At 38.8% G+C, this 14,516-nt stretch overlaps 1 protein-coding gene and 1 long non-coding RNA gene across 9 annotated transcripts; one reads left to right on the top strand and one right to left on the bottom strand.

Annotated features, from left to right (window-relative positions):
- Positions 1–701: 701 nt before the first annotated feature.
- On the bottom strand, positions 702–5,831 carry LOC127436894 (uncharacterized). Of its 5 annotated transcripts, XR_007896480.1 has the most exons (9): positions 5,744–5,831; positions 5,539–5,606; positions 4,930–5,455; positions 4,323–4,477; positions 3,898–4,092; positions 3,287–3,496; positions 1,711–1,830; positions 1,409–1,590; positions 702–1,308 (listed from the first exon to the last, which is right to left on the bottom strand). It is a non-coding gene; the product is annotated as an uncharacterized LOC127436894 (long non-coding RNA). The 5 variants fall into 5 exon arrangements; XR_007896479.1 differs by having other exon boundaries at positions 4,930–5,606; XR_007896478.1 differs by lacking the exon at positions 5,744–5,831 and having other exon boundaries at positions 704–1,308; positions 5,539–5,678.
- A 1,975-nt stretch (positions 5,832–7,806) lies between these two features.
- On the top strand, positions 7,807–14,247 carry LOC127436883 (kelch-like protein 42). Of its 4 annotated transcripts, none has more exons than XM_051691365.1 (3): positions 7,807–8,587; positions 9,688–9,833; positions 11,369–14,247. In XM_051691365.1, the coding sequence occupies exons 1-3, from the start codon at positions 7,821–7,823 to the stop codon at positions 11,824–11,826; spliced, it is 1,371 nt and encodes a 456-aa protein (XP_051547325.1). In that variant the 5' UTR covers positions 7,807–7,820; the 3' UTR covers positions 11,827–14,247. The 4 variants fall into 4 exon arrangements, with proteins under 4 accessions (XP_051547325.1, XP_051547324.1, XP_051547327.1 ...); XM_051691364.1 differs by having other exon boundaries at positions 9,688–9,881; XM_051691367.1 differs by having other exon boundaries at positions 9,688–9,881; positions 11,373–11,697.
- The last annotated feature ends 269 nt before the right edge of the window (positions 14,248–14,516 follow it).

The following is a 14,516-nucleotide window of genomic DNA, read 5'->3' as shown; positions in this document are numbered from 1 at the left end:
CATTTGGAAACCAAGGTCCTAGAGTCTGGAGGAAGGGTGGAGAAGCTCATAGCCCAAGTTGCTTGAAGTCCAGTGTTAAGTTTCCACAGTCTGTGATGATTTGGGGTGCAATGTCATCTGCTGGTGTTGGTCCATTGTGTTTTTTGAAAACCAAAGTCACTGCACCCGTTTACCAAGAAATTTTGGAGCACTTCATGCTTCCTTCTGCTGACCAGCTTTTTAAAGATGCTGATTTCATTTTCCAGCAGGATTTGGCACCTGCCCACACTGCCAAAAGCACCAAAAGTTGGTTAAATGACCATGGTGTTGGTGTGCTTGACTGGCCAGCAAACTCACCAGACCTGAACCCCATAGAGAATCTATGGGGTATTGTCAAGAGGAAAATGAGAAACAAGAGACCAAAAAAATGCAGATGAGCTGAAGGCCACTGTCAAAGAAACCTGGGCTTCCATACCACCTCAGCAGTGCCACAAACTGATCACCTCCATGCCACGCCGAATTGAGGCAGTAATTAAAGCAAAAGGAGCCCCTACCAAGTATTGAGTACATATACAGTAAATGAACATACTTTCCAGAAGGCCAACAATTCACTAAAAATGTTTTTTTTATTGGCCTTATGATGTATTCTAATTTGTTGAGATCGTGAATTGGTGGGTTTTTGTTAAATGTGAGCCAAAATCATCACAATTAAAAGAACCAAAGACTTAAACTACTTCAGTCTGTGTGCATTGAATTTATTTAATACACGAGTTTCACAATTTGAGTTGAATTACTGAAATAAATGAACTTTTCCACGACATTCTAATTTATTGAGATGCACCTGTATATTATACCACAAGAAAAAAAGCTGAGATTACAAACTTGAAAAATCACTTTAATTAGTCACAAAAAAAAATTCACACATAACGGCATCTATCAGATTCAGATACATTGCCAAGCATCAATTTAAAAACAAAGCACATCTCTTGAACACTGTGCAAAAAAATGAGGAAAAGTGTCCATTAAGCAATATTTTAAAAGCATAAAAAGTAAAAAAAAAAAAAAAAAAAAAGAACCATTTTGGACACTTTACTCAGACATCATAATGACCATATTCAGAAGGTTCATGAAGGTTTTGCACACATGAACATGAAGGGTTTAAGTTGGATGTATCTGACATGTACATAAACATCGATGGCAAAGTCAAAGGGCTGGAAGTCAGAACGGATGTGTTTAGTCAGATCCTCTTCCTCCTCCCTTGTGCATTTACACACTCTCCATTCAGCACGCATGGGGATGTTCAACACTGCTTCACTTGTTAACACTTCCCTGGGAAGGCACACACAAGCACACAAATTATTTACAGCATGCGGACACAAAGCATTATCAGACAGGTATGCAAAATGTTTCTGCACTCTGATAATTATACCTTAACTAATGTAAGCACTACTGAAACGCTATTTAAGAATGGCCACCAGCTCCTACTGACAAGCTGTACAGGAGAAACAAATATCTGCCAAACTGTAGAGGGAATTTTTTCTTCAGTCGATAAAACAGCTTCTCGCATGTATCCAGCTCCACAAAAAAGTAGGGCGTTCCTGGAGGAGCAATCTGGAATGGAGGGATTACAGTTACTTGCAATGCATCTTTGTGCCATTCAACATATCCTTGTAGTCTCAACATGACAATTTATCTGAACAAAGAGATGGCTGGAGGCAGCAGCCGCTGTACCTGCTTATGGTTTGTGTGAGCTGGAATCTCCATCAGTTCCATCTACTGCTCTTGAGCTTGTGTCATGAAAGCCTCATTGATGTCCTCTGTACTACACTTCTCCATGGGAACCGGCACTACCTGAGGATGACAAAGAGAGTTTTCCTGGAAACTTGTTACGCATTACTTTCTCAAAGACTACTATGGGAAATCATGTTTTTGGTCATCATCGGGAACAAATCCCTCAGATATAGCTACTCAACAACGCAGACAGACTGCATCCATCCACTTAAGACTTAAACTGATGGAAAGTGTGGAAGTCTGTGATTGGTGGAGGGCTGGACGTCTACCACACTCCCCACGCTAATGTGTGTGTGTGTAACAGACTCTCTTTTTAATTTATGTGACACTGCTTAGACTGACCCAAGAACTGTACAAGTCTGTCTGTTCATGCAGAAACCACAACCTTAAAGCCCCAATCAACTGCATTTGTAGCAGAATGTTGGGTGAAGTATTATATGGCCATTGAAGGCATGTTCAGAGTTCAATACAAGCTCAATCGACAGCATTTGTGGTGTAATGTTAAAGCTGAAGTAAGTAATTTCTGCGCCACTAGCGCCATCAAATGTAATAGTAAAAATAAACTTTCTGAACACACCCCTGATCTGCCACTGATCGAACAAACAAATAGCCCCGCCCCCAACTAATGTCATTGGTTGAGTAATGTTTTTGGGGCAGGTCTAAGCAGGATGCTCTAAACAAACATTAAACACACCTACATTGTTTACATTGAGCCCGCTTCATCTCTTATCTGTGGGGTGTGCGGTTGTTCTTCTATGTTTTGGATAAGAAGTGACATGCAGTGCCAAGCACCCTCTAGCGACGGATGACTGTATAACAGACTTATCTCAACGTCTGATTGCATGATTACTGAACGAATTTGTGCTGAAATTAATCGACGATCGATAAGCTTAATCGATCAAATTATTAACAAGAATTAATCGATTTTCAGTTAATCATTAACAGTGTGATAAAAGTGGTATGGCGTAGTGGACTAAAGCACTGAACTGGTAAGCAAAAGGTTGTTGGTTCAATTCCCACAGCCACCACCATTGTGTCCTTGAGCAAGGCACTTAACTCTAGGTTGCTCCAGGGGGATTGTCCCTGTAATAAGGGCACTGTAAGTTGCTTTGGATAAAAGCATCTGCCAAATGCATAAATGTAAATGTAAAATGGCTTACTAACCTTATCTGTGTAAAGTTATATCCAATCTAACACCTGCATTGTCATGACCATGTAACGCCAAAAAATCCTGTAGTGGTATACGCCATAATGGCAAAAAAACCCTGACTTTATAACAATAAAAATCATCGTAACATGTATAATATATACATTGTGTGGCTATATTTTGAATCAGTGTGTATATAAATGATTTTTGGACTGGCCCCATTCACTTCTATTGTAAGTTTCTTTTAAATAAATGGAGTCAGAATTATTTTGTGGTAATCAACAATGTCACAAATGCAGCTGACACTTGTTTTGAACACAGAACATTCTTTAAGCCTAAAAACAATATTTATAGGAAGTGTTGAGAGACCTGTAGCTGGAGGTGCTGACTGCAGTAGTTCCTCTCAAACAGGACGCACCATCTGCCTTTGCTTTTGCAGAACTTCTTGACCGTGCTCTTTTATTTTTCCATCTCCTCAACCACTTCAGAGGCCAATTCCAACACTGACTGATAATGTCCAATGGGCAGCAGGAGAACATGGTCTGGTGTGAGGCTGCCCTTAGCCAGAGCCATGTAACACTGAAAACAGAATACACATTCACATATTAGTTCAACAGTAAAGGACCACAACAGGTGATGTAACAATAAAAAAATAAAAAACCTTGCAGTGCATCAAGTTCACCAACATCGATATTTAAAATGGATATTTCATGGTCTCACATGTGTTCAGATGCTTATAACCTATAGCTTTTCAGCTTCTGGACTCATGAGACAAAACCAACAGGGAGGTTCCAGTGTGCTGTGCTATTATTAAATAATAGAAGAGGTATCAAAAATAGTCTGCAAAGCCAAATTCAAGTCTTAAAGAGACTTGAAACAACCCTAACCATTACGAGAGGACACTAGAAAAAAAAAAACATTTCTGAATTGTGATGTTAACAATTCATTTTGCAAGGGAGCTTGGAGGGATGGTTTCTGACCAGGTGTTTGGGCAGGACGACACAAAGTACAGTAGCTAGAGCCAAGGTGGAATCACAGGGTCTTCGGGTCTGTTTGGGTCTCCTTCTGAGAGTCTTTTCCTGCCCTGACCCTGTTGATGATGCGGTTTCTCTGCCAGATCAAAGAAGAACTGCGATGCTGGTTTCTCCTGATCATAAGTTAAAGTTATCTTTTCACTGAAATAACAACAGTTTGCATTCAACATTACACAGCAGTTAAAACAGCAACTTTTTGAGAAACTTTATATGTTATTAGTTATCTCATATATTATTAACGAGTACATAATTATACAAGCCAGAGCTACAGGATGCTACATCTTAAAATCATCTAAACAAAAAGTTAATATCTGCATGCCAATTGATCTAGTTCTGAAATACACACGGAGGTAGAAACTGCAAGCACACACCTCCGCCTCTGCCGCAAAGGGTGGTGGTTTTTCTTTCTTGCCCTCTATTTCGTTGGCTTCCTGTATTGATTCTCTGTGACATCCCTACAGGAATGTTTGACTAACTCTGTGGGGTCCATGTTTTTCATTGGGACAATGTTGATTGCATACAAGTACTACAAAAGATCAACAGATCAGCATCTTAAATCACAAACAGCACTGGGTATGTCTGAAATGTAATCTGTTACTAAATATAAATAACGACAAAAAAATACATTTTTAGTCTACTTTTGAATTATTTATTGCATGTTTTGATGAAAATAATTAATTTTAAGTGTATTAAATACCAATTTAGACTCCTTTCATTAAACATAAGTAAACATTAAATCAAACAGCAATCTGCAATTTAATCGATATGCAATCGGCAAAGTAACAGTAATCTAATCATGCACATTTAAAAATGTAATCTAATAACAAGTGCATGGTTTTTATAATCTGATTACGTAGACCAGATTCCATGTAGTCCATTACTACTCAACACTGATCACAAATTCACTCTGAATTTGTACCTCATTTCTGCATTAAAAATAATGTGATAAAAGACGAGTGGTAGGTTTGAATAACCCACCTTCTTTTTGGCAGGACTGTCGACAAGGCGATGAATCTACTGACATGCTGGGCATTCTCTTGAAGAACCACATGATTTCTGTGAATTCATACACATTTTGTAAGACAAATGCCATCTCAAAAGAGATCCTGAAGTGGTAATACTGCACCTGTAAGGCGGTCTCTCATAATCTCAATCTCTTCAGTTTGTCAGCAAGATCTGCGATGGACGAAACCCCACAAAACTTTGTATCAGTTTCCAACAAAGAGGTCAAAGACACATGAGCACACGATCGGGAATGACCTGTGAAATGGATGAAATGAGCACAACAAAGGGCTGACGGGACTGTTTCCATACTGCCACACTCCTCGAGGCCACTGTGAGGTCAGGAGAATATCAACTCCTCGAAATTTAGAGTTAGAAAGCAGCGGGGTAACCAGGGCAGTGATGTCTTTAAGGGTGAAGCAGTGAGAGGAAGCAGGTTCCTGATGAGCTTCTAACATAAGCGATCTAAAGCCCCAATGCCCCTGTAAAAATGCCCCTTCATCTTGGGAAACAAGCACACTTGTTTAACTGAAAATACCCAGTTCAATAAGTCTGACATTAATGCATTATATAAATGAATCTTACCAAAATGTGATGTTTTCCGCCAACTTGCAGCAATCAGAGCTTTGAAAATATTGCAGTTTCTTGGCTAGCTGACCCGAGAATGTAAGTGTGGATGGGTGGTGGGGTTTAAAAGGGTTCAGACAAATCAATGAATCTTATTCATTCACCCTATTTTCATGATGGCACGATTAAAGAAATGCAATTTAAACCCCATGAAAAAAGTTACCAGATTTGTATGCCTCCCATTCTGCTTCTGCCTCAGGTGAAATAATAATAAAAAAAGAATCATCAATGAAAAGTAACAACTGCAAACCAAAGTAAACCAATTAAATCTTCTACTCAGTCATCTGATCAGGGATTTAAAAGAAGAGGGTGATACAGACTCACATCGAATTGCCCGCTTTTTTTTTCTGAATGGCATTCACCTCTCTCTCTCTCTCACACACACACACACTCTCTCTCTCACACACACACAAATTCTCTCACTCAAACACAAACACACACACACTCACTCTCTCTCTCTCTCACACACACACACACACTCACTCTCTCTCTCTCTCTCTCTCTCACACACACAAACACACACTCACTTGCTCGCTCTCTCTCTCTCTCTCACTCACTCTCTCTCTCTCTCTCACACACACTCACACTCTCTCTCTCTCACACACAAACACACTCACTTGCTCGCTCTCTCTCTCACTCTCTCAATTTTCAATTCAATTTTAAAGTACTTTATTGGCATGATTGTGTTTACATACAATATTGCCAAAGCATTAATACACAAAACAGATAATGACAAGACAAATAATAATAAAACAGAAATAACAATAAAAATAGAATTAAAATAAGGTGCCAGGTATTAAATAAAATAAAAACTATAATAACAATATACAATATAAAATAAGCATTTAACAAGACATTATGAACATAAGAAAATACTGTGATTGAAGTACATTAAGGTAGTGATTGGTTTCTGAGGGTGTGCAGCTCAAAAATGAATTTTGCTGCAACTGATGCGTGATTGTCCTCCCCCAGTAACACCTGCATTTGATTTATGCAACACACACTCTCTCTCTCTCTCTCTCTCTCACACACACACACACACACACTCTCTCTCTCAATTTCAAATTTTAAAGTACTTTATTGGCATGATTGTGTTTACATACAATATTGACAAAGCATTAATACACAAAACTCACTCTGTCTCTCTCTCTCTCTCTCTCTCTCTCTCTCACACACACACTCACTCACTCGCGCTTTTTCAGTCAAATCATAACTTACACTCTCAAAGGCTTGTCTTCCATACTGACTTATATATAAAGGTTTGTAAATGTATGTTAAAAATAATGTCTCGCGTGGAAGCATTGGTGTTAAGAATAATAAACACTGACGAAACAGGGAGCACATAATTTCGGCCGCCCTTTAAAATAAAAATGTAAAAATATATCCGTCTAGGTGAAACGAAGATTATGCTTTTGGAGTCATACAATATTAAATACATTGCACACAAAATACCAGATACAAAATGGGATTTTTAAACATGAGAACATAAATGACAAAACAAACATATAATGATAAGTTTCTCTCAGGTAGCAAAACAAGGGTGACGCAGTAAAAATGTATCAAGCGCTTCAAGAACGCGCATGTTATTCGCAACGTTTCCTCCAGCGGTAGGCAGCTAAATTGAATAAAATCGGTATTATTTGTAAGCTAAAATGTATTTGTTTAAAGTACATAAAATTGTGTATTCATATGCTTTATGGTAAAGCTTTCATACGTACCTACAAAAACAAACCTATGCGCAAAATTTGGGCGAACATGACACAGCGTGACGCAACAAAAGACCAAAACAGGGACCGATTTACATTTGAAAACTTGACTTGCACAATTTTTCTAAAAGAAAATAAAACGTCATCTTTCTAACCATAATCGTGATCTCTGCATACAATAAGTGGCAATCGATCAATCACAGATGCACGAAGTGACTTTGTGGATTGTACTAACCAGACAAATTCTACAAATGCATACAAGCAGATGAGTTTTTGAAGTGCTATTTATTTCTTTTAGGATACGCACCCGAACTTCCGTTTGTTTACGTCTGCAGTGCAGACCTTGTTTTCAAAGGACATCGTTGTTTATGAACGCATATAAACATGCACATGAGCTACAAGTCAAATGCGTTTGAATGTACGCGCTGAACATTTCCATATATAGACTTCGGCGTTGGTGGATGAAGCTCCTCTCTGGAAAAGCATCAGCTGAATATCTACTGCCGCAGCACCACTGATCACAGAACAGCAGATATGACATCGCCGGAGCAGATTATAGAGATTGTCACGGATGAGAAAACGTTTAATGTGAGTAAAAGCAAACTGATCGAGAAGAGCGATTACTTCCGCGCGCTGTACAGCTCAGGCATGCGCGAGTCCGCGGAGGATTCGGTGCAGCTGCAGGGACTGAGCGGACCGGGACTCGAACTGGTGCTGGAGTTCATCAACACCTCCAAAGTTCAGGTGGCCAACGAAACACTGGAGGACCTCATCGAAACAGCATCGTTTCTGCAGGTCACGTCCATTTTAAAACTGCTCCTATTGGAAATCAGACAAGACAACTGCGTGGAGCTCTTCAAACTCTCGGAACTGTATGGGACGCATGATTTGAGAAATGCGTGCTTGAAATTCATGTGCTGCTATTACCATCCGATGCTGCGCAGGCCAGAGTTTTGGATGTTGCCAGCTCCTCTCCGGGATCAAATCAGAGACATGCGCATGAAAGGCACGGCCACTTTAGTTGCATTAGGGGACTTCACTGATACCTGTCTAGATCTGGCCAATCAGGATGAACCGTGGTCCATGTTGAGGTATGATGAACTAGAGCAACGCTGGAAACCTCTGGCCAACAATCTTCCTCCAGACATGACCAATGTCAGAGGTTATGGATCCGCTGTTCTGGACAACTACCTGTTCGTTGTTGGTGGGTACAGAATGGCAAGTCAAGAGATATCTGTTGCCCATTGCTACAACCCCTGCAAGAATGAGTGGAATCATGTGGCACCCTTGAACCAGAAGAGGTAGGGGTTGTGTATTAAGCTATAGGCCTAGCTTTGGTCTTTTTTCTTTTCTTTTCTTTTCTTTTTTTTCCCAGTGCAAGGGAATGCCAATAGGCTAATTCTCACGAAACCTATCAAAAAATGTCCTGGTTCTACTTTACTCCAAAATCAAAAGCAACAAATAATAAATTATATTATGGATACAGAAATTGAAGCCTTTTAGGACCATTAAGATTTTTTTACATCGTGACATTGTTTTCATGACTGTAATGCACATTTAATCCAACAATTCTTATTACCGTAACACATCCAGACATTTTACTTTTACAATTCACATTGTTTTCAATGATGATTCTCATAACCATAACACAGTAAGCATAAAATATATAGTAAAAAAGTGTTTTATTTTATTATTTTTTTTCTCAATTAAAATCAGCAAAGATAAAAGGTAGTAGCAACATTGTGACATTATTTTTATGACAGTTACACACCTTTTACACCCCAATTCTCATGTCCACAATTTGAAGAAAAAAAAAGGTAAATTATAATATTCTCATTACCGACTGTCAGCGACATGAATAAATGATATACTATTTAAACTGAAAAGTCAATAATGCTTTTCCATTCATAATAAATAAAAAGAAATGTACAACAGCACTTTTTTTGCTGTATCTATCTTTTCCGTTGACTGTGTTACAGTAATGTGAGTCATGATTGAAAACAATGGAAATAGTAAAAGTAAAACATCTGGAATGTTACGGTGTATTCAGGGTTGGGAGGGTTACTTTTGAAATGTATTCCACTACAGATTACAGAATACATGCTGTAAAATGTAATTTGTAAAGTATTCCATTAGATTACTCAAGGTCAGTATCATATTCTAAATACTTTGGATTACTTCTTCAGCACTGGTAGATTTTTTTCACTTGTTTTGACTATAAAAACTCTGCCAGTACAGTAAGACAAAATACACATTAAAAATCCATTCTCTGAAAAACCTAAATATCTTATGCAGTGTTGTTTCTAAAACAAGGTAAATCAAATTGATCTTGTTTCAAGACAACAGACAGGATATTTAATAGGAATCAGCCAATACTGTAAGTGTTTTTTGTTTTGCCCAGATCCAACTTCAAGCTCTTGGCCGTAAGTGGAAAACTGTATGCAGTTGGAGGCCATTGTCTGGGTACAGTGGAGTGCTACAGTCCTGAGCAGGACTGGTGGACATGTGTGGCCTCTCTGCCTGACCCTCTGGCTGAGTTCTCTGCCTGTGAGTGTCAGGGCATGATCTACGTCATGGGCGGTTATACCTCCAGAGGTGTGTTTTTCAAACCATCTCTATAAACACCAAGAGATAGGTTCATACACAGCATGCAGGCCAGTGTTGCATAAGACATAATAACCACAACTTTAAAGGGGTAGTTCACCCAAAAATGAAAAATATCTCATCATTTACTCACCCTCATGCCATCCCAGATGTGTATGACTTTCTCTCTTCTGCTGAACACAGATTATGATTTTTAGAAGAATATTTCAGCTCTGTTGGTCCATACAATACAAGTGAATGGGTGCCAAAATTTTGACGCTCCAAAATAAAAATCATAAAAATAATCCATATGACTCCAGTGGTTTAATCAATGTCTTCAGAAGTTATAGGATAGGTGTGGGTGAGAAACAGATCAATATTTAAGTCCTTTTTTGCTAGAAATTCTTCTCCCTGCCCAGTAGGGGGTGATATGTATGAAGATTGTGAATCACCAAAAACACAAGAAGAATGTGAAAGTTAATGTGGAGATTGACTAAGCAGGGAGAAGAATTTATATTAACAAAAGGACTTAAATATCGATCTGTTTCTCACCCACACCTATCATATCACTTATGAAGACATTGATTTAACCACTGGAGTCATATGGATTATTTTAATACTAAAATTTTGGCACCCATTCACTTGCATTGTATGGACCAAAAGAGCTGAGAAATTCTTCTCAAATCTTCATTTGAGTTCAGCAGAAGAAAGAAAGTCATATACATCTGGGATATCATGAGGGTGAGTAAATGATGAGAGAATTTTCATTTTTGGGTGAACTATTCCTTTAAAGGTGAAGTGAACAATTTCTGTGCTGTTAGTGGTCATCTGAAAAGGAAAGTCATTTCAGAGGCTAAGCAAGTTCTTATATATATATTTTTTTTTTTCCTCTCCCATTTTTCTCCCCAATTTGGAATGCCCAATTCCCAATGCGCTCTAAGTCCTTGTGGTGGTGTAGTGACTCGCCTCAATCTGGGTGGCGGAAGACAAATCTCAGTTACCTCTGCGTCTGAGACCGTCAACCCGCACATCTTATCACGTGGCTTATTACCACGGAGACATAGCACGTGTGGAGGCTTCACGCTATTCTCCGTGGCATCCATGCACAACTCACCATGTGCCCCACTGAGAGCAAACCACATTATAGCGACCACGAGGAGGTTACCCAATGTGACACTACCCTCCCTAGCAACTGGGCCAATTTGGTTGCTTAGGAGACCTGGCTGGAGTCACTCAGCATGCCCTGGGATTTGAACTCATGACTCCAGGGGTGGTAGTCAGCATCTTTACTCACTGAGCTACTCAGGCCCCCTAAGCAAGTTCTTATATTTTGATTTACACAAACATTTTTTTCACAATAGTGCACAATTAGAGCAGGGTTGTGTATTATGAAAGTAAATTGGGTTCATATTGATGCAGTGTTGATTAAATGATACACTTCTCTTGTAAGAAACAGATACCTTCCTCTCAGTCTTTCTCTCTCTTTCAATACTTGAAAGATAGGAACACCAGTGTGCTGCGCTACTGCCCTGCCTCGGACACATGGTCCGTGTACCATTCCTGCTCGGCCCATGTGCGCAAACAACAGATGCTCTCCGTGGAGGACACTATCTTTCTGGTGGGTGGCTACACGCATGACCTTGATCCTGCCGAAACGGGCCGGCGGAGGACGAACCAGACAGAGGACATGCTGACCGTACAGTCCTACAATGTCCAGACGGGTGAATGGTTGCAACTGAAGAAGAACACATCCAAGTCAGGCCTGAACCTTACCTGCGCATTGCACAATGATGGCATCTACATTATGAGCAGAGACGTCAGCATGCCCACCAGTCTAGAGCATCGTGTCTTCCTCAAGTACAACATCTTCGCAGATGCCTGGGAGGCTTTTAGACGTTTCCCCGCCTTGGGACAGAACATGCTGCTTTGCTCTCTCTACCTGCCCAATGTTCTATGAGCTGAGCTGAGCTCACGCTCGCCATCTGGTGAAGACTGCAGACTGCTGGGAAACACACATTTTTCTGTCAGAATGACCAGCCAGCGCAAAGAGGCTCACTGTAGCAGACATTAAATGATTACTCAAAAATAAAGGTCAACGTCTTGACTTTGATCAGACGTTTTTTGATAAAGAAGTCCTCAATAATTAGTTTTAGGTACCACTGTATTCAAAAGCAGTTTTAGCATATATTTTACTTACATTGGGAGAGATAGAACACTAAGAGAGTTGCACCAAACATTTCCAACCTGCACACGATCTATTAATGGCAATTCGTGTACAAAACCTTAATGATAACTAACTTGAATATACTTCATATTGCTATATATCATTGCAGATGCACGAGTGACGGCTGGCAGCAAAGGGATTTATAGGGCTGGCAAAAGGGCAGTGAAACGAGAACACTATAAAACTGCTGCTTAAGCTAAATAAATAACTTAAAGTGATAGTACACCCAAAAATGATAATTTACTCGCCCTGATGCCATCCCAGATGTTTATGACTTTCTTTCATCTGCTGAACACAAATGAAGATTTTAAGAACAGTAATTCAGCTCTGTAGGTCCATACAATGCAAGTGAATAGTGATCAGAAATTTGAAGCTTCAAAAAGCACATAAAGTTGGCATAAAATTAATTTATATGACTCCAGTGGTTAATCAATGTCTTTAGAAGTGATATGATGGGTGAGAAACAGATCAATATTTAAGTCCTTTTTTACTATAAATCTACACTTTCACCAGCCCTTCTCTGTGCGTTCGCAAGAGGACCGAGTTCTTCTTCCTCTGTTTTTTTTAGTGATTTCCATTTTTCGTGCGTATCGCCACCTACTGGGCAGGGAGGAGAAAGACAAAAAAGTTAGGGATAAAGCAAAGGAAAAGAATAAATACATCATATATGCACAAAGAATGCAAATCACCAAAAACAAAAGAAGAACTCATAGGAGAGAAGAGCGCACTTAGGAGGGCTGGTGACATTTATAGTAAAATAAAATTACTTAAATGTTGATCTGTTTCTCACCCACACCTATCATTTCGTTTCTGAAGATATGGATTTAACCACTGGAGTCTTATGGATTACTTTTATGATACCTTTATGTGCTTTTTGGAGATTCAAAGTTCTGGTCACCATTCACTTCGATTGTGAGGACCAACAGAGCTGAGATATTCTTCTAAAAATCTTCATTTATGTTCTGCAGAAGAAAGAAAGTCAAACACATCTGGGATGAGGGTGAGTAAATGATGAGAGAATTTTCATTTTTGGGTGAACTATCCTTTTAATATGAAGGCTTTATAGGTAATTAAGGCTCCGAATGAGATATTAAAGGGATAGTGTGCTCAAAAAATGAGTATTCTGTCTTTATTTACTCACCCAGATGCTGTTTCAATCCTGAATGACTTACTTTCTTCTGTGGAACACAGAAAAAGATAAAAGGCAGAATGTTAAGGACTGAAAGCCTCAGTTCCAATTTACTTTCATAGTATGGGAAAGAGCAGCGGCAACTTTCTTCAAAAATTCTCCTCTTCCGTGGAAGGAAGAAAGTAATTCAGGTTTGGAATTAATTTTCATTTTTGGGTGAACTACCCCTTTATGGTCAAGTGTGCAAAAGTAAATTGCACCATCAATGATATAAATAATTGAAAATCATTTTAGTCCAAGACTAAGTGCAATCTGTGCCTGGAAAGTCTTTGATTTTTGATCTTGACTTAATTACACTGTTAATAGTCTTATTTGAATTATGTCATCCCAAATATATCTGGGGAAGTGTCTTAAAATGTGCTGCACAAATGAAGCACAACTACATAAGCGCCTGATCTAAACCGCTGTGATGTATTTTTCCATTGAATTTCAAGAGTGAGATGACCTGTTGAGACAAGCTGAAATATCTTGAAATTATCTTGAAATGAAAGGAGCCAGCCTCTATTTTGAGAGTTAAGTTCTTTATATTTCAGCTTGCTTAAAGTTTTTGTTTAGTAACATGATTTATTTTCATAAGCTAAGCCAAAATGGACGATAGTTGTGTTGAGCATTCCCAGAGTTGCCTTGAAAATGTAAATTTGTAAGTTAAATAAAAATGTTCAGGGAAGCAAACAAAAAGCTTTATTTTAGTGATTTCTTTTAGTTTTCTCTCTTTTTTTATGTGTCTGTTGTTATTACATTTACGTTTTTGAATATGGCAGATGCTTTTATTAAAAGTGGATTTCATCCAAGTGCATTCAAGGTGTTCCATGGAACTGAACCCATGACCTTGGCATTGCTAGCACCATGTCCGAACAGTTGAGCAGTTCAAATCATTCAAATAGCAATAAATTAGTCGTTTTGTATTTGATGCATAAAATTAAAAAATGACAAACCTTCTGTACTATCTATCTTACTTTGGTCCTGGTTTGCCTTGTTGTAATAAAATAGCCACTTGGTGGCACTATAACTTCAGAATGTAATTATAATGTCCCCTCCACACACACTCAGATCTGCTATTCATTGGAACGGCATAGAATGTAAATGCAATTTAATAGATTATGTCATCATTGAAACAAAAAATAACATAAATACTAATTACAACCCAACAAATCCAAGACATGAAACATTTCAAAGACATATATAGAACAAGCAGCAAAGTGCAATGATTCATCTGTATTATGGTGACCTCTTT

The sequence above is a fragment of the Myxocyprinus asiaticus genome, chromosome 47, assembly GCF_019703515.2.
Source record: "Myxocyprinus asiaticus isolate MX2 ecotype Aquarium Trade chromosome 47, UBuf_Myxa_2, whole genome shotgun sequence".
In the NCBI taxonomy this organism is placed as follows: domain Eukaryota; kingdom Metazoa; phylum Chordata; class Actinopteri; order Cypriniformes; family Catostomidae; genus Myxocyprinus; species Myxocyprinus asiaticus.
Note: the sequence above shows the minus strand (reverse complement) of the source record. Positions and strands in the feature narration are given on the sequence as shown.

Excerpts from the sequence above, each read along its gene's own strand:
- LOC127436883 (XM_051691364.1), top strand. The coding sequence starts at position 7,821 with ATGACATCGCCGGAGCAGATTATAGAGATTGTCACGGATGAGAAAACG. Across the intron at positions 8,588-9,687 it reads GCACCCTTGAACCAGAAGAG|ATCCAACTTCAAGCTCTTGG; the intron begins GTAGGGGTTGTG and ends TGTTTTGCCCAG. Across the intron at positions 9,882-11,368 it reads GGGCGGTTATACCTCCAGAG|ATAGGAACACCAGTGTGCTG; the intron begins GTGTGTTTTTCA and ends AATACTTGAAAG.